Here is a 21,709-nt window from a genome sequence, read left to right as displayed (position 1 = left end):
GTGCTCCTTATTGATGTGAATGTTGTCAAAAAATTTCAGCATTCTATCTTGTATAGGAGCTGAGTAAATCCCATTTCCCCCATAGCGTTACGGACTGACGGACGGACGGACAAAGTGAATTATAGAGTAGCTTCGCTACTAACAATAAAGCAAACAAAGTATATAAGATACTAGGTACTTATTTACACATTTTTACAGGGCGTTATCCTCTTAGAAATTTTTTTTTCAACTTTGTACCCCCCCCCCCCCCCCCCCCCCAACTACCGACTACCGACTACCGAAGAGGATAATACCACTTTTTCCACATGTATCACATAAGTATGGTTTCTCTCCAGTATGGGTCCTCTTGTGAACAGTTAACTCAGCATTTCTAACAAAAGTTTTGTTACATGTATCACAAGTGTATGGCTTCTCCCCTGTATGAATACGCTTATGTACAGTTAAATCACTTTTTGTAAGGAAAGCTTTTCTGCATGTATTCTGTTACAGCTACTACTCTTTGAGAATGTCATGTTACATATTTCACATTTAAATGTTTTTTTATCAGTCTGGTGAGTATTCATGGTCAGGACAGGTGATTTCACCTAAAACCTGAAATATTACAAAATTAAATACAGTTATTTAGGAGGTAATATATCTAAATTACATATAGATTAAGTTTAATATTAAACTTCGAATTTGCACTTTTTAAACCTCATAGAGATTGATTATTCTTTACAAAAATTGGAAAAAATAAGGAAGATTTTTTCTGTAGCTGCTTTGACTAAATGACTTGTCGCATATTTAAATTCCACCAAAAAAAAAGAAGATCTAATAAATACTGAATCTGATTTTACATGAGTTTTCTCTAGCCTCGCATTTCTTGTGCATTACAGAAATTTAATTTTTTGTGCGAGTAAGAATTTAAGCCGTGCAAACAAAAATTATCTTCCTTTACTTATCCCACTAGATCCATGATTTCCTCAAATTTTGGAGGTACCCTCCGCAAGTACTCTAGAGGAATCATTCATCTCTAGACTCTAATACCCTCATTTTAATGTCTAACCCAATAACTACGAAGTGTCCAAATACCTGTTTTTATTTGTGATGTTCTTATTATTCCATGTAATCAAATTTCATTTTCGTGTTCTGAAAATATAAAAAAAAATCAAGATATAAAAATGATGTGTACAGAAAACAAACAAGAATTACAGATTTACACAGAGAGATAACTTTAAAATCCTTATTTAATTAATTCAAAAATGAAGAAAATAAATTGAATGAAAAAAGTTCTTGTTTATATAACAAAGGAAAAAATAACTAAGTAGGTAGTTAATATATTGTCTTTTTATATACAACAATTTAATTTACTGAAAATAGATCTTTCAAATGAAATTTTATCAAAAATAAAATGTCCTAACATAGAGTTAATCATATTTCAATTTATGTTCAGCAATGTCATTACTGTTGACTATAACCTCATCAGAATAATGTTCACAAGAAAGAGAATCATTATCCTCAATTTCTTCTTCTATTTCCTGTTTCATAGTTTCTTCTACATTCTCAGCCTCCATGTTAATAGACAAAGTTCATCAAAAGTTTCTTCTTCTTTTATCTCAAGTTTAATATCAGCTTCACCACAATCAACAAAACTGGTAGAAGCTGAAGGTGGAACTATGTTCTTAATAGATTCTAACTTCTTGAGATGTCCAGTTTTTTTCCTATGCCTAGATAGGTTTGAATTATTATTATAAGATTTTTGGCTTGTATCACAAAAGTATGGTTTTTCTCTTGTATAAATCATATTATGAAGCGTTAGCTGAGGAATTGTACAAAAAGCCTTTCCACATTTATCACAAGAGTAAGGCTTTTCACCTGAATGAATTCTTCTGTGATTTCTTAAGTCACTACTGTTTGAAAACGCTTTTTCACATGTATCACATTTGAAAGGTTTCTTTCCTGAATGGATCATCTTATGATGGGTTGATACACTTTGTCGTGAGAAAAGCTTTTTCACATGTATCACAAGAGTATGGTTTCTCTCCTGTATGGGTCCTCTTATGGGTATCTGACACCACTTTTGAAAAAAAAACTTTTTCACAAAAATCACATTTAAATGGATTCTCTCCTGTATGAATTCTCATATGTGTTGTTAAACTACCCTTTGTAGAGAATTCCTTGTTGCAAATATGACATTTGTTCATGGTGGATTTTTTATTGTACTTGCACCTGAAATATTAGGAGAAGGTTAATAAAAAAAACGCATTTATGTATTTAGATAAATAGCCACAAATATTACAGCCTTTCATATATTTACTCATAAGATTTTTAAAGGGGGAAAATATTTTAATGTTTAGAGTTATGTGATATGGTTAAATATTAATTGAGCTCTAAATACCGTGGCAAAATAATCTACAAATATTTATCATAATAATTTTGAGATTTAAATGGAGTAATTGACCTTATTATGAATTTGCTCTGCTACACAGATTCAGAATATTATAACAGGGAAAAGAAAAGATCCAGATGATTACATTATGCTGAAAACTATAAAAATAGAGTTTTCTTACTAAATTGATTAGAACATTATTTGACAATAATTTACCTTTATTAGATCAATGAGATATTTAGTTCCTTCACCCAAAGCTTCTCTAAAATAAAAAGAACATATAAGTTACCATAATCCCTATAAAACCGATAAAGGTGCGGCATGGGGGACCGACTGTTAAGGGTTAATGAAAGTAATCACATTTACCTGGTTTGTCTTAGCTATTTATTCAAATGAAGGATGCAAGAATTCTTCTTTTATTTCATTGTTTTGCGTTATCTGAAAAAAAATCAAAAGTACAAAAAATGATAAGTTTTAATTTGCAAAATAGAAAATTTTTTTTTTAACCAAATTATCTTAAATAAACAGGAAAAGTAGAAAAATAATATATACATAATACATATTTTATAAAAAAATAAAGTAAGAGGGGGGGGGGGAGTTTTGCCACTTTCACTTACTCTGTGATTATTAGGCTAGGTATTAATGTTTGAAAATATAACATAAAGGTAAAGTTTTATCCCAAATAACCAAATGATAATATCAAGCCTAATAATGACGGAGTAAGCGAAACTGGCAACTCCCCACCCCTCCCTTTAATATTTATATTAAAAATAATACAATACTTACAAAATTTTGTATTTTAGATAAGAAAACCAATTGTTCATCATATTTCAATTTAATGTTCTATGATATCCATAGAAACTTTATCCTGACTTTTTTCTCCTTTTATTTCCTGTTTTATAGTATCTTCAACATTCTCAGCCTTCATGTTGATAGAGAGAGGATCCTCATCAAGAGTTTCTTCTTCTTTTATTTCTAGTTTAATATTAGCTTCACCACAATCAACAAAACTAGTTGAAGCAGAGGGTGAAACTGTATTTTTAGTAGATTCTATTTTCTTAAGATGTCCAGCTGATTTATTATGTATTGTCAATTGTGTACTAGTTTTATAAGATTTCTGGCAAAATGCACAAGAGTATGGCTTCGCTCCTGTATGGATCCTCTTATGTACAGTTAATGCACTTTGTTGTGCAAAAGCCGTATCACAAGTATCACATGAGTATGGCTTTTCTTTTGTATGAATCCTCTTATGAAGAATTAACTCATTGTTCGATCGGAAAGCTTTTACACATGTATCGCAAGAGTATGGCTTCTCTCCTGTATGGATCCTCTTATGGCTGTTTAAGTGATTATTTGTATAGAAAGCTTTTTCACATGTATCACATTTGAATGGCTTCTCACCTGTATGGGTTTTTTTGTGTGCTGTTAAACCATTACTTTGTGCAAATGTTTTTTCACATATATCACATTTGAAAGGTTTTTTGCCTGTATGAATTCTCATATGTGCTATTAAACTTTTCTGGAAGGAGAATTCCTTGTGGCAAATATCACAACATATTATCATGATGGATTTTTAATTGTTCTTTCACCTAAAATAAATATCTGTAATTAATGTAATTCCGCAGTAAAAGGAAGACAACAATATTTTTTTTTCTGCTAACAGAGATGATAAGCTCTTAGATATAAAAACAAAGAAATTGGAAAGAAATAACAAAGCACAACATAAAGATGCTCAGTGGTCATATGAATCTTCATAAAATATCTTAGTTAAAAGGTTGTGATGTTATTTAAATAAAAAAGATTCTGAGGGAAAATAATTATTTATAATTGATTATTACATTATATAAATTTTCATAATGTATAAATATCAATTTGTAAATAAAGAGGACAAAGGGGGTAATTTTTTTCGCGTATTTTCCGGAACTTTCGGCAGGAGCGGCGGTTCGGTCGCAATTTTTTCAGAAATACATGTTATACCCCATTAAAGCATTTAAAAAAAAATAGTGAACTGTAAGTTTTTTCTATTTTAAATAACGTAGTAGTGCATACTGCATAATATAAAATTATTGATTAAAATTAAAAGATTTGACCAGGGATTTTCCTTAAAAAATGAGTTTTCATTTTTATTTTCAACTTCGTTGCATGTTATATATAGCAAAAACTTTTTTGTCATAAATACAACTTTAGATAGCATTTAATAGTTAATAGAACTTTTTACACAACAAAATACACATAACAACAAAGAATGACCAATAAAATATTTAGTATAGTACTTAGAGTTTTGATCTTTTTATATTTCTTCGTCGAATATATTAGGCACTGGATAGATATGATTGTGATAAATAATTTTAACATTGACCTGACCGATTTTTTTTTATTTGACAATATCTAAAAAAGTTAGTGATTTGCAACATAAATTACATTAGAATGGTCTTTATATGAATATATATGTTGTATGGTTAGTTGGTATTTTCGCGTGAGATAATGTGTATATTGTAAGTAAACCGGACGGTTTTCTTTATTTTTTTTAAAAAGAATCTATGGAAAACCTGTCCTATAATGAACCTGACGATATTTTTTATGTTTTTTAAGTAACTTGTCCCAATGGGAACCCCTGTTAATTTTTTTTATAACTCTTGTGAAATATGTGGAAAATGATTCTCTGATATTGGTGCTTTGGCTAAACGTATTTGGAAAAAAATAGACCATTCTCATGTAATTTATGTGGCAAATCACTTTAACTTTTTTAGATATTGTCAAATAAAAAAAGTTTGGTCAGGTCAATGTTAAAAATTCTTTAACACATAATCATATCTATCCAATGCCAAATATATTCTACTAAGACATATAAGAGTTCACTACTCTAAGTACCTTAATTCTTTAAATACACTTCGTAGAACTATCCCTTTTAGAGTTCTACTCCTATTTTAAAGTCTTAAAACACTCACCTTTATGGAAAATACGCGAAAATAATGACCTCCTTTGTTATGATAATGTATATTAATATAATGTATCATCTCCAACAGGATGAGTGTAAACTTAGTGTGAAAACCAATGCAAACAATGAAATTAAAGTACCTTTCATGAGTTTATTCCACAATCAAAATTCCTCTGCAGATTTCTCTCTGTTTACTGTAAATGTTCGTTGCTGACATTAATACAATTACCAACCTAAAATACAAACAATATTTTAACTCTTGTTTCTGAATATTTAGCTAAACAAAATCTCCGCCCATTTACTCAACGCGGACTCCTCCTACTAATACCTAATCAGAAATTTATTAAGGCGGGAAATTATTTTTTATCTTTATGAAAAAAACATAGAATAAAAAAGACCAAATCTATCGTACCTACATACTTATGTTAGGTCAGGTAATTTAAAGTAGCCCCGCAGGGTTAGGGCCTCCCGATTTAGGGATGATGTTATCCTTGAATTTATTCTATATTTAATTTGGGCCTTTTGTAGGAATAGGTATTTGTGGCAACAGCATATTTTAGAAACTTTGCAACAAACACATAAAATTTTGTTAACACTTATACTATACATAAATATTTTGCTTATTAAGTTCTTACATGTGTTAATATTAATTTGTACAATTATCTGATTTTAGAACTTTGTTTTGTGGATGTTTTCAGCCTTGTTATATGATATTTACAATAAAAGAAAGAATATTAAAAAAAGATTGTCAGATTATGTACATGGATACTAATATCCATTTATCATATTACTAGAACCAGTCATTTAAATCCTATAAGGTGGAGCCTTCAGTATAAATAATTAATAACCTGTGCTTTTAGAAACCATATTAATAGGAAACTTGTTTTCTTGTAACACTGCTATCTTAATTATAAATTAAATATATAATATTAATATGTATAAGATGACTTGTTGTTAGTTAAAACTATTAAGAGCTTGTCCACAGCCCGAAATAGATTGATATCTACATAGATGGAACAAAATTAGAATAATCAAAAAAAATGTTATATTCCTCTGACAGATGACAGTAGTACATTATATTAAATGGTTGGAGGATTCTAAAACTGTAAGAACCTTTCATAAACCTTTAATAGAGCCATTCTTATAGAAACCTTTCATCTCAGATAACCTACGGGCTCACTACAATACTTAATAACTACAATGTGTCCAAATACCTCTTTTTATTTGTGATATTTCTATTATTCCATGTAATTAAATTTCATTTTCATGTTCTGAAAATAAAAAAATAATTAAGAAATGAAATGATATGTACAGAAAACAAACAAGAATTACAGGTTTTCACAGGGAGATAACTTTAAAATCCTTATGTAATCAATTTAAAAATGTAAGAAAATAAAAATAAAGTGACATAAATATTGTTTATTTAACAAAGAAAAAAATAACTTGGTAGGTACATTATGTATTGTCTTTTTATTACAACAATTTAATGGATTGAAAATTTATCTTTCTTATCAACTGACATTACATCATTTTGTTAATCATATTAAATTTTATGTTCGACTATGTCTATATTCTCTATAATTTTCTCTTCAGAATTCTGTTCACAAGAAAAAGAATCTTTATCATGAATTTCTCCTACTTCTATTTCCTGGTTTAAAGTTTCTTCGACATTCTCATCCTCAATGTTGATAGAGAGAGGATCCTCATTAAGAGTTTCTTCTTCTTTTATCTCTAGTTTTACATCAGCTTCACCATAATCAACAAAACTGGTAGAAGCAGAAAGTGAAACTTTGTCCTTAGTAGATTCTAACATCTTAAGATGTGCTGGGTTTTTTTTATGCTGTGTCAATTCTGAATTTGATTTAAAAGATTTATTGCATATTTCACAAGTGTATGGCTTCTCCCCTGTATGGATCCTCTCATGGCCAGTTAATTGATTTTGTTGAGAGAAAGTCTTTTCACATGTATCACAAGAGTATGGCTTCTCGCCTGTATGGATCCTCTTATGACGATTCAAATGAGTTTTTTGTGAGAAAGACTTTTCACATTTATCACAAGAGTATGGCCTCTCACCTGTATGGATCCTTTTATGGTCAGTTAGCTCTTTATTTGTACGGAAAGCTTTTTCACATGTATCACATTTGAATGGCTTCTCTCCTGTATGGATCCTCTTATGACGAGTCAAATGAGTTTGTTGTGAGAAAGACTTTTCACATTTATCACAAGAGTATGGCCTCTCACCTGAATGAATTCTCATATGTCTTGTCAAATCACTCTTCTTAGAGAATTCCTTAGAGCAGATATGACACTTTTTCATGATGGATTATTAATTGTTCTTGCACCTGAAATAAAAAAAGGATATTTGATGTAATCTTTGTGTAGAATTAAAAATAATCCATTTAGTATAGCAATCTTCTATATGTAGGGTGTGTCTGTCACTTTATAGGTATACTCGAAACTTTATAATATTTAACATTATTTTATTCAAGCAATTTTGCTTCATGTTTACATACAATTTTGTTTAAATAAAATTGTATTATGCTTAGGTATTTAGTTTTGACTCTCTACAGGTGTTAATGTTTGTATGTCTAACAATTTGATCTTAAATTGCATTGCTTTTATGGATGTTTTCAAACTTGTTTTTAAATATAAAAAAACTAACTTACTTTGATTTGCTAAACTCAATTTACACTTGGTTTCTTTTTCTTCATGTTTCTACTGACTTTAGTTTTATAATCTTTAGTCTTATTTCATTTTACATTCAATCTGAAAATAAATAAAATGAGTTATTTTCTAACACAATCTTTACTCAAATTTTCAAAATTGAAAAAAAAAGAGGAGAACGCCAAACTCACTAGATGAAGAGTTACAGCTCTGAGATTAGACATGGCAGTTGCTTTAAAGAGGTACAAAATAGAATTGTGTAGAAATGGCGGTGAAACCGCCGCTCTCGCCAAAAACCTCCGTTTCCAGCCCAATTTTTTGGCCATTACTCGCCAAATTAGACAATTTTCATCTGAGCTAGACTTTTGTTTTCATAAGAATTTCCCTAATAGCACTTGTAATTTTTCAAACATGTCAATATTTGAATATTTATTATTGCAATTATAGAAACCACTTTTAGAAGCTGGCTGGGAAAAGTAGAGATAAAAATATAATTGTAAATATAAATTGCAATTTATTATACCATTTGAAAAATAGCCTGAAATCACCTTGAGATTTTTACAGCTTCACTGAAAAGTTCAATAATTCAGATCATCAATTTCCAGGATATTTAACTTCAGACAAAAAAAGCCTTACTACTGTATAATTAAAGGATAACAACATGAAAATTGGATTAGCTGTACTCTATATATTTTGATAAAAAGATATGGTACCTACCTATTCTCAAAAGACTTATTGAAAATGACTTTGAGATTTTTAACTGGTAAGAGAAAGAAACCATATGATGTTGTCATCTTACCCCTACATCCACATTTCCCTAAACTAAAAAGAAGTCACACTCCCCTAACAATATTTTTCATCTTTTTCCTTAAAGAAAAAATATAATGTACTTATTCTGACTACCCAGCTACAGATAATATATATATATAATATTTATAAACAAAAAGGGCGTAGGTACCTAACTAATTAAACTTCTGAGAATGTATGAAAGGTGGTTAAACTTTTTATTATTATTTTTATTTAAATAGCAGATACTTATAGAGATGCTACGCTGTTTATTTCGTGATTTAAATAGCATACAGGATATAGTGATTTACACCTCCCCCCTCCCATGAACTGCATGTCTGTCTTACACCCCCACCCCCCCCAAATGATTATAACACACCCATGATTTAGATATTAGACTGGCAAAAACCTGTGCACCCAACTTAACAAGTTGTTTTGCCTGCATACCAATTGTTGGTAAAATATATGCTTTATTTCATAAAATTCAGATAATTCTTCCACAACTAAATCTCATATATAAGCCCTGATTATAGAAATATCTGGATGTTTAACATGAATACAAAAATTCACATGATTGGGAATTTTAACCACACTGCAGTTTTGTCATCACTGTAGGTTAGAAATTAGGGGCAGTGAAATAAAAATCATTATAACTCCTCCAAATTTTAAGATAGATTAATAAAAATTGAATTTTTATTTTCCCCATTGCCAAAAGTAGCTGAACAATGATTTAGAAAAAAATTTTATGCTAATACAAAGTCTAAAATAACAATTTTTTTACAAAATTTAAGCCCAAAAAGAGAACTTTTCGCAGAAAGGGGGGGGGGGGTTCAATGACATCTGAACAGTGAGTAAATTGGTCTTAATATTGAGCTAGATGGTTGAAACTTGGTACATAAGCCTAGTCCAATAGGTACTACATCTAAATGGCAAAAAAATCAAAAAAAATAATTTTAGATTTGGAAAACCATGTGGAAATGGGGTTTATAGGCTTATTTTACATTAAAATCCAGTGGACTTAGAGATGACTGATTTTAAATTTTCTTTTTTAAAAATGTTTATAAAGAATTCCTCTGTCCTAGCAATCGTTTTTCATACTTCTATTAAATTTGCAAGTCTAGTAATAAACAGATTTTTTTGTGATGTTTATGGTAATTTTCCAGGGGTAATTTTGTTTATCTGTGCTCAAAAATTTAAAAAAAAAAACATTTTCATTAAATTCAAAAATTCAAAAGTAGTTTTTTGAAAAAAAAAGTTCTAAGATTCTTAAATAAATCACTTTAAAGTAAGTTTTAAAAAGCCCTATTTTTGGTAAAAAAAAAGGGTTAGTCAAGTTGTGTCGGAGAAATTATCGGAGTTTTTGTCCTCTTGCGGAGCACGCCTCCTACAGTGCACACATTAAAGTTGACAAAACTGCAGTAACCTTTGGTGATATTCATTTAAAATATTATTATCATTTTAAAACTATAAAAAGTTTTACCATATTTAAACCGCATTTCTTATCTTTTTGCTGCTTATCATATAGGTTTAATTTACATATAAAGTTTAAATTTACAAGTTTCATTGATTTATTTGTGAACAATAACAGATGATAGTAATAACAGTTGCAAAGATTTAATTCAAAAGTATTTGTTTATAAACAATGCTCAAATGCCGCACATTATGCAGACTTTTAAATGTCGTCTTTGATTATACATAAAACTATGTTAAAAATTCCCTTTGAATTTTTTTAATAAAAAAATAACAAATCCAAATATTATTTATAGTTTGATTTTAAATTTGTAATTAAAGTATATACAGCTAAAGAAATTGATTTGTCTGCATAAAATATATAAAATTTTTATCAAAAAATAAATAATTTTTCTGGGGAAAACATGTCCTAGAATATTTCGACCAAACGATTTTTTAAAGACGACATTTAGTAATTAATAGAGAGTGCGGCATTCGTACAATGTAAATAAACAATAAACATAGCATTTTTCAAAACAATTCCAATAACAAAACAAATATTTGATTGTAGAATATATCTATACTTTATAACTTATCAATACTAATTAATTGGTAGAGACATTTATCTGGAATGAATATCTAAATTTAGAGCATTTTTTAACATCAAAAAGGTTTATTTTTCAATATTTATTACCTAATATATTATCATTTTTGAAAATATTTATTATAATTTTACAGGTCAAACACAACTTTAAGGCGCTATAGACAGAAACATTCACAATGTTTACAGATATTATTATTAGGATGAAAATTGTATGCATAATTGTAACCAAATAATAGAGAAAGAGATGTATTTTTTCTGGCATCAAACCATTGATAATGTAAAATTAGTAATAAGACTGACATGCAGTTTGAGACAAGAGACAGTAATTTTGACAAACAATTCTAAGTAAAAATTTCTTACAACCCAAATGCTTCTCCCCCCCCCCTCTTTATTACCTTAATATACAATTTTTAGGCCACAGAAATATCCAAATATTCAGCATTTTCATATGGAATTAATCATGGCCTTTCCACGCAGTATCTTTAGTATTAGAAACTATCAAAATATTCCCTACAATAATGATATGTAATTAAAATTCATTTTTGTGAATACTTTAAAATACTTAATATTTTATACCTAGGTAAGTAATTAAGTAAAATAAGATCAACATTTTCTTATTCTTTACATTTCATCTGTTTCTTGTGGAAGCTACTAAATTATTACATTACCATTATTGAGGATGGCAGGTGTTCCATTATGAATTGAATGTTTATAGGAATAAAGAGCAGAGATTAGGAAAATCCTAATTTAATTTGTTCCATTTGTAGAGTTGCATACTTCTTGCAAACCTCCATCTTTATACATGCATCATATATACACTAGCAAGAAACTATTATTGACAAATCATTAATGAATATGTCATTCATATTTATTGTCTGTGAAGAGAATTGAACTTATATTTAAGAAGTCAGTGTGTAATCCTCCCAAACCTCCTAATTATCAAAAGTATTATTAGCTTATTTTTTCTATGCACCTCTTAAAACACATTTATAATGTTTTATTACTCAGGTACCTATATATGCATAGACACTTCTCAAATCTCAATTTTAATATTATTATTAGCTACCTAGGTAACCCTAAGACTTTAGTAGACTCTAGTTTTCATTAAGTTTTATCCTTTTGGCTAGCTCAAGCTCCATGTTTAAACACATTCTTGATAAGTTTTCTTACAGAGCTGGTCTTCATTACCTCCCAACCAATCAATTACCAATCAATCGATGACCTCCCCTGTCAGGCAGTATGGCAGGTGTCCCAAATTTAATAACTAATAAATTATCATCTTTGCAGAGAAGCTAAGGCCAAGAGTTGTAAAATATTTTTTACATTTTTATCAAAACTAGGTACTCAATTATCAACCAAGAGTATGTAGACTCAGCTGAGGTGAGAATTAGCTAGGAAGAAATCTTTCAGTCAATCCCTTGAGTCACTAGCCTCAAATACATATTTTAACAGAAATATTTTTTTTTTCAGACAGAATATAAAATGAAATAAGACTCAAGATTGCAAAGCTAAAGTCAATTGAAACACAAGGAGAAAATTATCTTCAATTTTGAGTTCAGAAAAAAAGTAAGTTAGCTTATAACAAGTACAATGATAATTTTATCTATAAGTAGTTCAGAAAAAATAAACAACATTTTAAAGAAAAATTTAAGTAACTTAAGTACTTTGTTGTATAGAGAAGCTGTAAATATAAAGCCATACAATAAACAGATTTTAAAAATGATAAAGGATTAAAATTATAATTTTCAATTCTTCACAGGTATTCATTAAATATCTGTTTATTCCAGGTGCAAGAACAGATAATAATCCATCATGAACAAGTGTCATATCTGCTGCAAGGAATTCTCTACAAACGGTAGTTTAATAAGACACATGAGAATTCATACAGGAGAGAAGCCATTTAAATGTGATCTTTGTGAAAAGACATTTTCAGAAAGTGGTAACTTAACTAAGCATATAAGAATCCATACAGGAGAGAAGCCATACTCGGTGATACATGTGAAAAAGCTTTCCGTATAAAGTATGAGTTAAATTATCATTTTACTGAGCATAGTGAGAAGCCATACTCTAGTGAATTAACTCTACACAAGTGTCATATCTGCTTCAAGGAATTCTCTACAAAGAGTAGTTTAACAAGACACCTGAGAATTCATACAGGAGAGAAGCCATACTCTTGTGATACATGTGAAAAAGCTTTCCTATATCAATGGGAATTAAATAACCATAAGAGGATCCATACAGGAGAGACGCCATACTCTTGTGATACATGTGAAAAAGCTTTTTTATATCAATGGGAATTAAATAACCATAAGAGGATCCATACAGGAGAGACGCCATACGCCTGTGATACATGTGACAGGGCTTTCTCTCATCTAGGTTATTTAACTATGCATAAGAGGATCCATAAATCCAGTTGGAATTTTGTCACACCTTCTGCTTCTACCAGTTTTGTTGATTGTGGTGAAGCTAATATAAAGATGGAAATAAAAGATGAAGAAACTCTTGATGAGGATCCTTTATCTATAAAGATTGAGGCTGAGAGTGTGGAAGTAATTATATAAGAGGAAATAAAGGAGGAAGAAGGAATTGAGAGTGAAGATTTTGTTTAGAAATAAAAATGTTTGATGAATGCATGACCCTACATAGCGAATTTGTTGAAATTGCCATTTTGTTGTAAATGTCTTTTAAAAAGTGCTTAATTATGTTTATTAATGTTTGTATTTAAGATTTAATAATATGTGTAAATAATATTACTTCTCCAAAAATAATTTTTTTAAAAATCATAATTCTTTGAACAAACTGTGTAAATAGTTAGTATCTTATATATTTTGTTTGCTTTATTGATTAAACATAAACATGTGTCGTCCTAACCTTACAGGTTTACCTTGTACATACCCAAATCATCCTAACCTAAGTTTGAGGAATACTAATTGATAAAAAATTGTAATTTTTTTCTGTCCTTCTCCTGAATGCCAAAGCTTAATAACTTCTTTAATTTTTGTTATCCAATATATTTCTCGTTTTTTTCTCATATTTAGAATTGTGTTACATGTAAAATTATTATTATATTCAATTTCAGACTGAATATAAAATGAATTTGAGACTCTGAGGTTATGTAAAGAAAGAAAACACGAGAATTTGGGTAAAGCAAAGTAAATTAAGTTAGTTTTCTATATTACAAATATTATTTAGTAGAATCTTTAAAGTATTAATATTAAAGATGTAGATATCTATCTGTCTGTCATAAAAGTTTTCTGTTATTAAATTATCATTTAAACAGTTTAGGTTTGTGATGGTTTTTTATATAGTATGTATTTTAAATAAAAACTGAAGATGTAATTGTACAATAAGAGATATAAGTTTTCCGGAATTTTAATGTAGGGAGTAGATTTGAAATCTGCATCAAATTTTAAGGATTTTTTATAAAATTCGTTTTTTGTAAAATTCTTTATCTAAAAGCGAAAATACATTTTAAGTTAATTAATTTTGACCAATAGGATAGGTGGATTTTAAACTACCTGCGCTCTAATTGGTTGAATGATGTACGACATCCAATCAGAGCGCAGATTTTTTAAATCCACCAATCACAGATGCCAAAATTAATTAACTCAATTTGTATTTCCGCTTTTAGATAAAGAATTATACAAAAAACGAATTTTATAAAAAATCCTTAAAATTTGATGCAGATTTCAAATCTACTCCCTACATTACAATTCCGGAAAACTTATATCTCTTATTGTACAATGAATAAAACATCAAAAGTAGAGCATTTAATATCACTATATTCATGTACATGTAAGTGGATAGAAGGGAAAGTGGGATAAGGATTAGATGTGAGAGGAGAGTTTTCATAGAGTACATCTGGAATACTTTTACCTACATAGTGACGGACACACCCTACATATAGAGTAGGTATTCAAATTAAGGTATGGATGTAAGGAGATGAGTTCTAATAGAGTACTTTTACCTACATAGTGACAGACGTACGGACACACTTTGATCACAGAGTAACTGTAATAATAAAATCAGTATTTGAAATGATTATACAGTATGACACAAGAAAAAGTATCTTTTAGGGTTTACAGCCCTTATTTTTCAATGTCTCATCAAAAATAGCATATATACGTGTTCTCTGTACATTTCCACACAAGCATATATAAAAAATTAATTTTACTTCCATTAACACCGGAGATTTTTAGAGCTAAAGTTTTGAAAAAGTGACTGAGAAAAAGTTTTTTTTATGTTTCTCATAATTTTTGGGTGGTTTTATTATGTCTTTCTGATAACTGAAGTATGATATACAAAGAAAAACAAGTTAACTAATTATTTTTTTTTATTCCACCAAAAAATAAAAATTTTTAATGGCAAAATATACTACTGAATGAATTGATTATTTGAAAATTTCAGGCTATTTACATACCCTTGTTTATGAAAAGGATTAATTATGGCAGTTGCTATAGGATTTCTATCTTAATTTTTCTGAAAAAGTCATTTCATGTTAAAAGTTACTTTTTGCTCAGTCCTTCTTCAAAACTTTAGCTCTAAAAATCTCTGGTGTTAATGGAGGTAAATTTTTTTTTTATATATGCTTGTGTGGAAACAACATCAACAACATCAACATCAAATATTTATTTCAGTCAACATATTAAAATACAGTGATAATGACAGATTAAGAATATTTACATATAGCATAAGTTTAACGCAAACATAGAGTGCAAGCTAAATTATATAGTCAACAATTTTTAATTAGTAACCCTAGGAACATGTGGTGAAAGGATCAAGCCCTAAACAAAAAACTTAATATAAAATATACAGATGTACTGAAGTAAATGGAATTGAAGAAAATAAGAATTTAGTATTTTTTTATTAAACTCAGGAGCAAAAGAATAAGGTTTAAGGTTAAATGTTAAAATTTTTAATGATTACAACAAAACATAAAAAAGAAGTTGACGGCGATGTAGTACGTTTAAGACCTAGCAAATTTTGCTTTCTAATTAAAACAATTTTGATCACAGATAAATAAAATGACAAGAAATAAGTTAAGGTAATATTCTAACCAATAAGTTTAAATTGCATTTAAATGGCAAATATGACAAAGAAGTCTGTTGCAGTTTGTTTCAATGTTTTCAATCAATGTTTTTTTTCAAGTGTTTTTTAAATAAATTATAATTTGGCTTATTTTTTAGATCTTTTAAAATTTCTTCATATTTATTCCATGTTTTTGGTATAGAAATAAAAGGCAATCTAGAAATTAGTGCAAGTCTGGAAAATGGTATAGCAAAGTCAGCTTGAGTTCTCATAGCATAAGGAATTTTTCTATCTTGATTCAAAGCAGGGTTGGCATAAAAAAAACCAAGTAGGGTTTTATTGGGTTTTTTAACTCAAAAAAACCCCAAAAAAACCGGGTTTTTTTTTAAAATGTATCTTTTGTGGATAATGTTAACTCTATTTTGACTCGTAAGGACTAGTATTTTCAAACAAATCACGTATGGTCCCTCAGATGTCAAAACTTTATTTTAGTGTTTGGCCAAAATGACTTAGCAATTGTATCTGTAAGTACGTCTAATAACACCCTTTGCTATTTTTAAAATCCTAGAAAATTTTTTTTGCAAGAAAATTGCATAAATTCGCAACCTTTTTTAGAACCACTACATAACTCGAGTTTTAAAACTTTTTATATAAAATCCTTTTTACAAAAAATATCAATAATTACTTAAAATTAAACCTGAAAGAAAAAAATCTCATTACACGTGTTAATTTGCATGTTTTAGGTCTTTTTTTGAGGAAAGTATAACTTCCACATTTTTGACAATAATTATATTTTTTAACATTTCAAAGTAAAATATAATAAAACTTAAACGATTTTTCTTGAATTATCAGTTGAAAATTTCATCAAACATGCAATTTAAGTGATGAAAATTTAATAAAATCATTTTTTGAATGTTTAGAATTACCAATTTTCTACATTTAAAACAAAATGTTAACAAAATTTAAAAACATTCTAATATATAACTTTAAAAATCAATAACATTTTATAAAATGATGTTTTAAAAAATAAATCATTAAAAGGTATTAAAAAGCATTTTAAGTTGCTTAAAATTAAAACGAGAATATCTTTTTACACTTTATTCTTTGTAATAGAGATTAATCGTCATTTGCTGAAAATGAAACATTTAATAAACTAATTGAATCTTTTTGTGACCATATTTAAAATTTTTAATTTTTACACTAAGGTGTTTTTTAATAAAAATCTTTGTTAATTTCTGTTTTACGACAAAAAAAGAAAGGGACTTTTTTACTATTTCTAGGTTATCTTATGCAATTTAAACTATATAATATGAAATGAATTTTAATTGTCTTTCTTTTGAGCCACAAAACACTGTAAAATGTAACATATATGCAAAAATAACAATTTTTTTAATGAATATTATAATATCCTTACATGACATTGCGTCAGAGCTTATTCTTTAGATCATATGTTCATGAAAAGTAGCCATAACTTGGAGGGTTGCGCTATTTATTAGAATATTAAATAAACTTGAATGGTAAAAATATTAGCATATCCTTTGTTAATTCAAATGCTTTAGGTATATTATTCGGAAAGTTAGTTAAAAAAGAGAGAATTTGCTGTGTATACTGTTGAAAGACTTTCAAAAATGTGAATTACAAAGCAATCCTAAAAGATCGGGCCGTAGGCGAGTCTTAGTCGGTTGGGGGGGGGGGGGGGGGGGGTGGTTAATGATCACCTTTTCCAACCAATATTCAATCAACTTCTATTTAACCCTTATCAGTCGGGCGCCTGCCCCCCTATTATCTCAGCTCCTATTCGATCAGGGCTCAAAAATTTTGTGCATGTCCCCTGTTTCATAATGAATTTCCGACTATAAGTGAATCAGATTTTCGTTATTGGTATACGAGGTAAAAAAAAGAACATTTTTAAAAAATTATTTAAATAAAACCCAACGTGTATTGGCAGTACAAACATCTTAATGCTAGCAGACATATGTTTATCAACATTTGCAGAAAGCTATTTACACAAGAAAAATTATTCAGGTTTCTACCTCACAATTTTAAATATTTCTTTTTGATAAAATGTTTGACATATATCGTATAATCATTTACCAAAAAAAATATTTTGATAATTTAGATTTCAGAGAAGATTATCCTTTCAAAAAACTAAGACGACATTTTACATCTTCTGTCATGACATTTTAGAAAAAAATATAAAAAACCAAAATTTAGTATGAAAACTATTTTCATCGATTTTTCTGAAGGTATTATCGTATTCTGTGGCTTTGTTATTATCATTTACTTATATTGAAAGTGCAAAACATTGTACCCTAACTTATTCATTTAATAAAAAACAAACCGTGAAATAATAGAAATCATAAAAACATTTTATTTTTGTAACTATTGTATAACTGCATTTAAACTGCTTATTTTTATATATAAGTAACGGAATGTCTGTCTATATGTACCAAAATAAATCCCTAACCACTGAACCTATATGGTTCTCAATTACAATTAGCTTCTCACGGGTCCGTTGAAGATTTTTAACTACTTTGGGAGATTTGTGGTGCCCTCCCCCAAAATTGGAATAAACCTTCCCTGGACCTATGGAAAGCTACCCTGTACAGGAGAACCATACCAATTCACGGTTAGCGAGATCCTATGGTACAGACAAAAATCCTGTTACTTTATAAAAATGATTTAACCTTATATCTTAAAATTCCTAGGGAATAATCTTTAGAAAACAATAAAACCCAAAAAAAACCCGGATTTTATTAATAAAACCCGGGTTTTATTAATTAAACCCAATGGGTTGGGTTATTTTTAAAAAATCCGGGTTTTTACCAACCCTGCTTCAAAGTCCAATAATTGCTTATTTTAAATGATTTAGGCTGCAAATCCTGTATATAGAGATACTTAAAATTTAATTTAAAATAATGGGCAGAGAACACAGATAATAGTTATATGCTATTTTTGATGATACATTGAGTGATAAGGGCTGCAAACCCTAAAAAATACTTTTTCGTAGGTCATACTGCTGTAAAATTATACGGGCTTAGAATTATTATTTTCATTTCTACACAAGTACCTATTGCATTAAATATTATTTATTCCAGGTGCAAGAACAATTAATAATTCATCATGAACAAGTGTCATATCTGCTCCAAGGAATTCTCTAGAAAGAGTGATTTGACAAGGCATATGAGAATTCATACAGGAGAGAAGCCATTCAAATGTGATTTTTGTGATAAGGCATTTTCAGACAGTAGTGTCTTAACAAGACACAAAAGGATCCATACAGGCGAGAAGCCATACTCGTGTGATTCATGTGAAAAGGCTTTCTCACAAGAAGTTCATTTGGCTGTCCATAAGAGGATTCATACAGGGGAGAAACCATACTCTTGTGATACATGTAAAAAGTCATTCTCACAAGAAGTTCTTTTGGCTGTCCATAAGAGGATTCATACAGGGGAGAAGCTATACTCTTGTGATACATGTAAAAAGGCTTTCTCACAACAAAGTGCGTTAACTGTACATAAAAGGGCCCATACAGGAGAGAAGCCATACTCTTGTGATACATGTGATAAGGCTTTCTCACAAAAAGTTTATCTAATTGAACATAAAAGGATCCATACACGTCAGAAGCCATTCAAATGTGATACATGTGAAAAGTCTTTCTCACAACAAAGTTCATTAGCTGATCATAAGAGAATCCATACCGGAGAGAAGCCATACTCTTGTGTATTATGCCAGAAATCTTATTACTCTAGTTCAAACCTGGCAACACATAATAAATCAGCGGGACATCTCAAGAAATTAGAATCAACTAAGAATACAGTTCTACATTATGCTTCTACGAGTTTTGTTGATTGTGGTGAAGCTGATGTAAAAATTGAGGTTAAAGAAGTAGAAAATCTTGATGAGGATCCTCTCTCTATAAAGATGGAGGCTGAGAATTTGGAAGAAACTATAAAACAGGAAATAGATGAAGAAGAAATTCAGGATAAAGATTCTCTTTCTTGTGAACGGAATCCTGATGAGGATCATATAAATATTATTGACCAGGAATAAGGTATAACCAACAAGGGAATTAATTATTTAAGCCTATTTCACCATAGTTGCTAAAAACCTGTTTTTTGAAGCTACAACTTTTAGCATAAAAACACTCATACTATGGTGAAATAGCTGGCACCCTAACTTACTAAAAGCCTGGTGGTGAAATTCATGTTGTTACAATATTATGTTAGCAACCAATTTATTTTAGTCTGAAGCTTCGTCATACTCAGTGTATTTACACCAAAAAAATAAGCAATTTTGTTGTTATTTACTTTTTATTTTTATCTGTGATTAAATCACATCCCTTTAAATTAGGAAAAATCAATATATCACGATAAAACTAAGTTTTAACACATATTTTGACACCACCTAGCGGAGAAATAATAAACTACATATATAAGAAAATCGGATCATGGAAAGAAAACGAAGTTGCGGGTTTCGTTGTGTTATCACAGTAGCTTTTCTCCTATTTTTATCCTCTGCGGGAGACTATAGCCCTTAGGGGCCTATTTTTTAACACTGCGGGGCAATCATTAATATTTACTTAACCTAACCTAACCTAAATTAACCTCTCAAACGCTATTGTAAAAATACAATGAAACCCGCAACTTCGTTTTCTTTCCATGACCCAGAAAATCAAACTTGTAAACAAACATTTGGCTTTGTAGCAAATTAATATCTGCTGGATTAAAACAGGTTTTGAGCCATACTAAAAAATCATGTATTGTATCATATTACAGACAGGTTTAATGAATAATGAAACAAAAAACATAAAACCAATACCAGCTTAGTTAGCCCAATCCTTTGCCCCTAATTTTAATTATTTATATAATTTTTCTTTTTATTAGCATTGGAAAGCTGTCTAAAATACGCTGCAATAGTTAAAACTTAATGGTAATTAAATATGTATTGAAGATTTTCAATAATTAAATAGTATAAATAGTGTTCTATTAAGCAATGCATTTTTTAGATTTAGACAGTCAAAGTAAGATTTGTAGGTTAGCTTGATTAATAAAGTAAACGGAAATAAGTTTTTCATATTTATTCAACAATAAATCCAAATCTTAAACATACATAACAAATAAAAAAATGGTTATTCTTTTTACATTTAAACACTACAATCAATGATTGCAAAAGAAAATTAACAAATAACAGTGCAAGGATAACAACATCCATGAAAGCGAAGCTCTGAAACGGTAGGACAAACGAACATTTATACATCAGAACATGAATTATAAATGTTGAATCAAAATTTTAATTAATTTTGTTGTAAAACTGCTTAAATACAGGATAATATTTTAAGACATACCTACGTTTTTAGGACTTGATTATAGAGATGCATAGACGTCCAAGGGGGTAATTACCCCCCGCCCCAAACAATTTTTGGGGGATAAATTCCCCTCCCCCAAAAAAAAAATCTCTAACAAAAATTATTAAAAAAACTAAGCTCTGAAACAGTAGGACAAACTAACATTAGCACTTATACATAGTAAAGTAAATTTGTTTGTTGCTAAACTGCTATAGTGGAAACTGTTCAAGGAAATACTTACATTTTTAAAACTTGATTATAGTGATGATTTGCTTTTGATATTGTGTCTTGTTGTAATGGGAATCAGTATTTCAAAAATCAGATGAATAGAATAATTATCACATAAAAAATCTGTATTAAATATGTTTTAAATGAAATGTACATACGGACATTCTAGTTCTACGTTTTTTAAATAGTACCTAACTACTATTGGTATCACCATGCTAAGTTTAAAATTGAAAGGACAATTCTAACATGCATAAATCAATCAGTTACGGACGGACAGACTGAACCTAATTATACAAA

General features: G+C 29.1%; 1 protein-coding gene and 2 long non-coding RNA genes across 3 annotated transcripts in view; 1 reads left to right on the top strand and 2 right to left on the bottom strand.

The window, feature by feature from the left end:
• The window catches only part of LOC145328704 (uncharacterized), a 34,794-nt gene extending 28,215 nt beyond the window's left edge, over nt 1-6,579 (bottom strand). The window contains exons 1-3 of the long non-coding RNA XR_013882576.1: nt 6,521-6,579; nt 6,155-6,209; nt 5,447-5,539 (exon numbers count right to left, since the gene is read on the bottom strand). This is a non-coding gene — a long non-coding RNA (uncharacterized LOC145328704). The remainder of the gene's footprint in view (nt 1-5,446; nt 5,540-6,154; nt 6,210-6,520) is intronic.
• Nucleotides 1,208-2,808, bottom strand: LOC145331944 (uncharacterized). Its single transcript, XR_013883966.1, has 3 exons — nt 2,735-2,808; nt 2,585-2,630; nt 1,208-2,208 (listed from the first exon to the last, which is right to left on the bottom strand). It is a non-coding gene; the product is annotated as an uncharacterized LOC145331944 (long non-coding RNA).
• Nucleotides 6,580-12,276: 5,697 nt separating the features above from the next.
• LOC145328630 (uncharacterized) lies at nt 12,277-19,896 on the top strand. The gene is made up of 3 exons (XM_080172427.1): nt 12,277-12,375; nt 12,597-13,961; nt 18,936-19,896. The coding sequence occupies exon 3, from the start codon at nt 18,961-18,963 to the stop codon at nt 19,888-19,890; it is 930 nt and encodes a 309-aa protein (XP_080028553.1). The 5' UTR covers nt 12,277-12,375; nt 12,597-13,961; nt 18,936-18,960; the 3' UTR covers nt 19,891-19,896.
• Nucleotides 19,897-21,709: the final 1,813 nt, after the last annotated feature.

Source organism: Acartia tonsa, chromosome 1 (genome assembly GCF_053477335.1).
Source record: "Acartia tonsa isolate MP-2025a chromosome 1, ASM5347733v1, whole genome shotgun sequence".
Lineage (NCBI taxonomy): Eukaryota > Metazoa > Arthropoda > Copepoda > Calanoida > Acartiidae > Acartia > Acartia tonsa.
This window is presented reverse-complemented; position numbering and strand designations above follow the sequence as displayed.

Bases quoted from the DNA above. Each gene is read 5' to 3' on its own strand.
- LOC145328630 (XM_080172427.1), top strand. From the start codon at position 18,961: ATGAACAAGTGTCATATCTGCTCCAAGGAATTCTCTAGAAAGAGTGAT.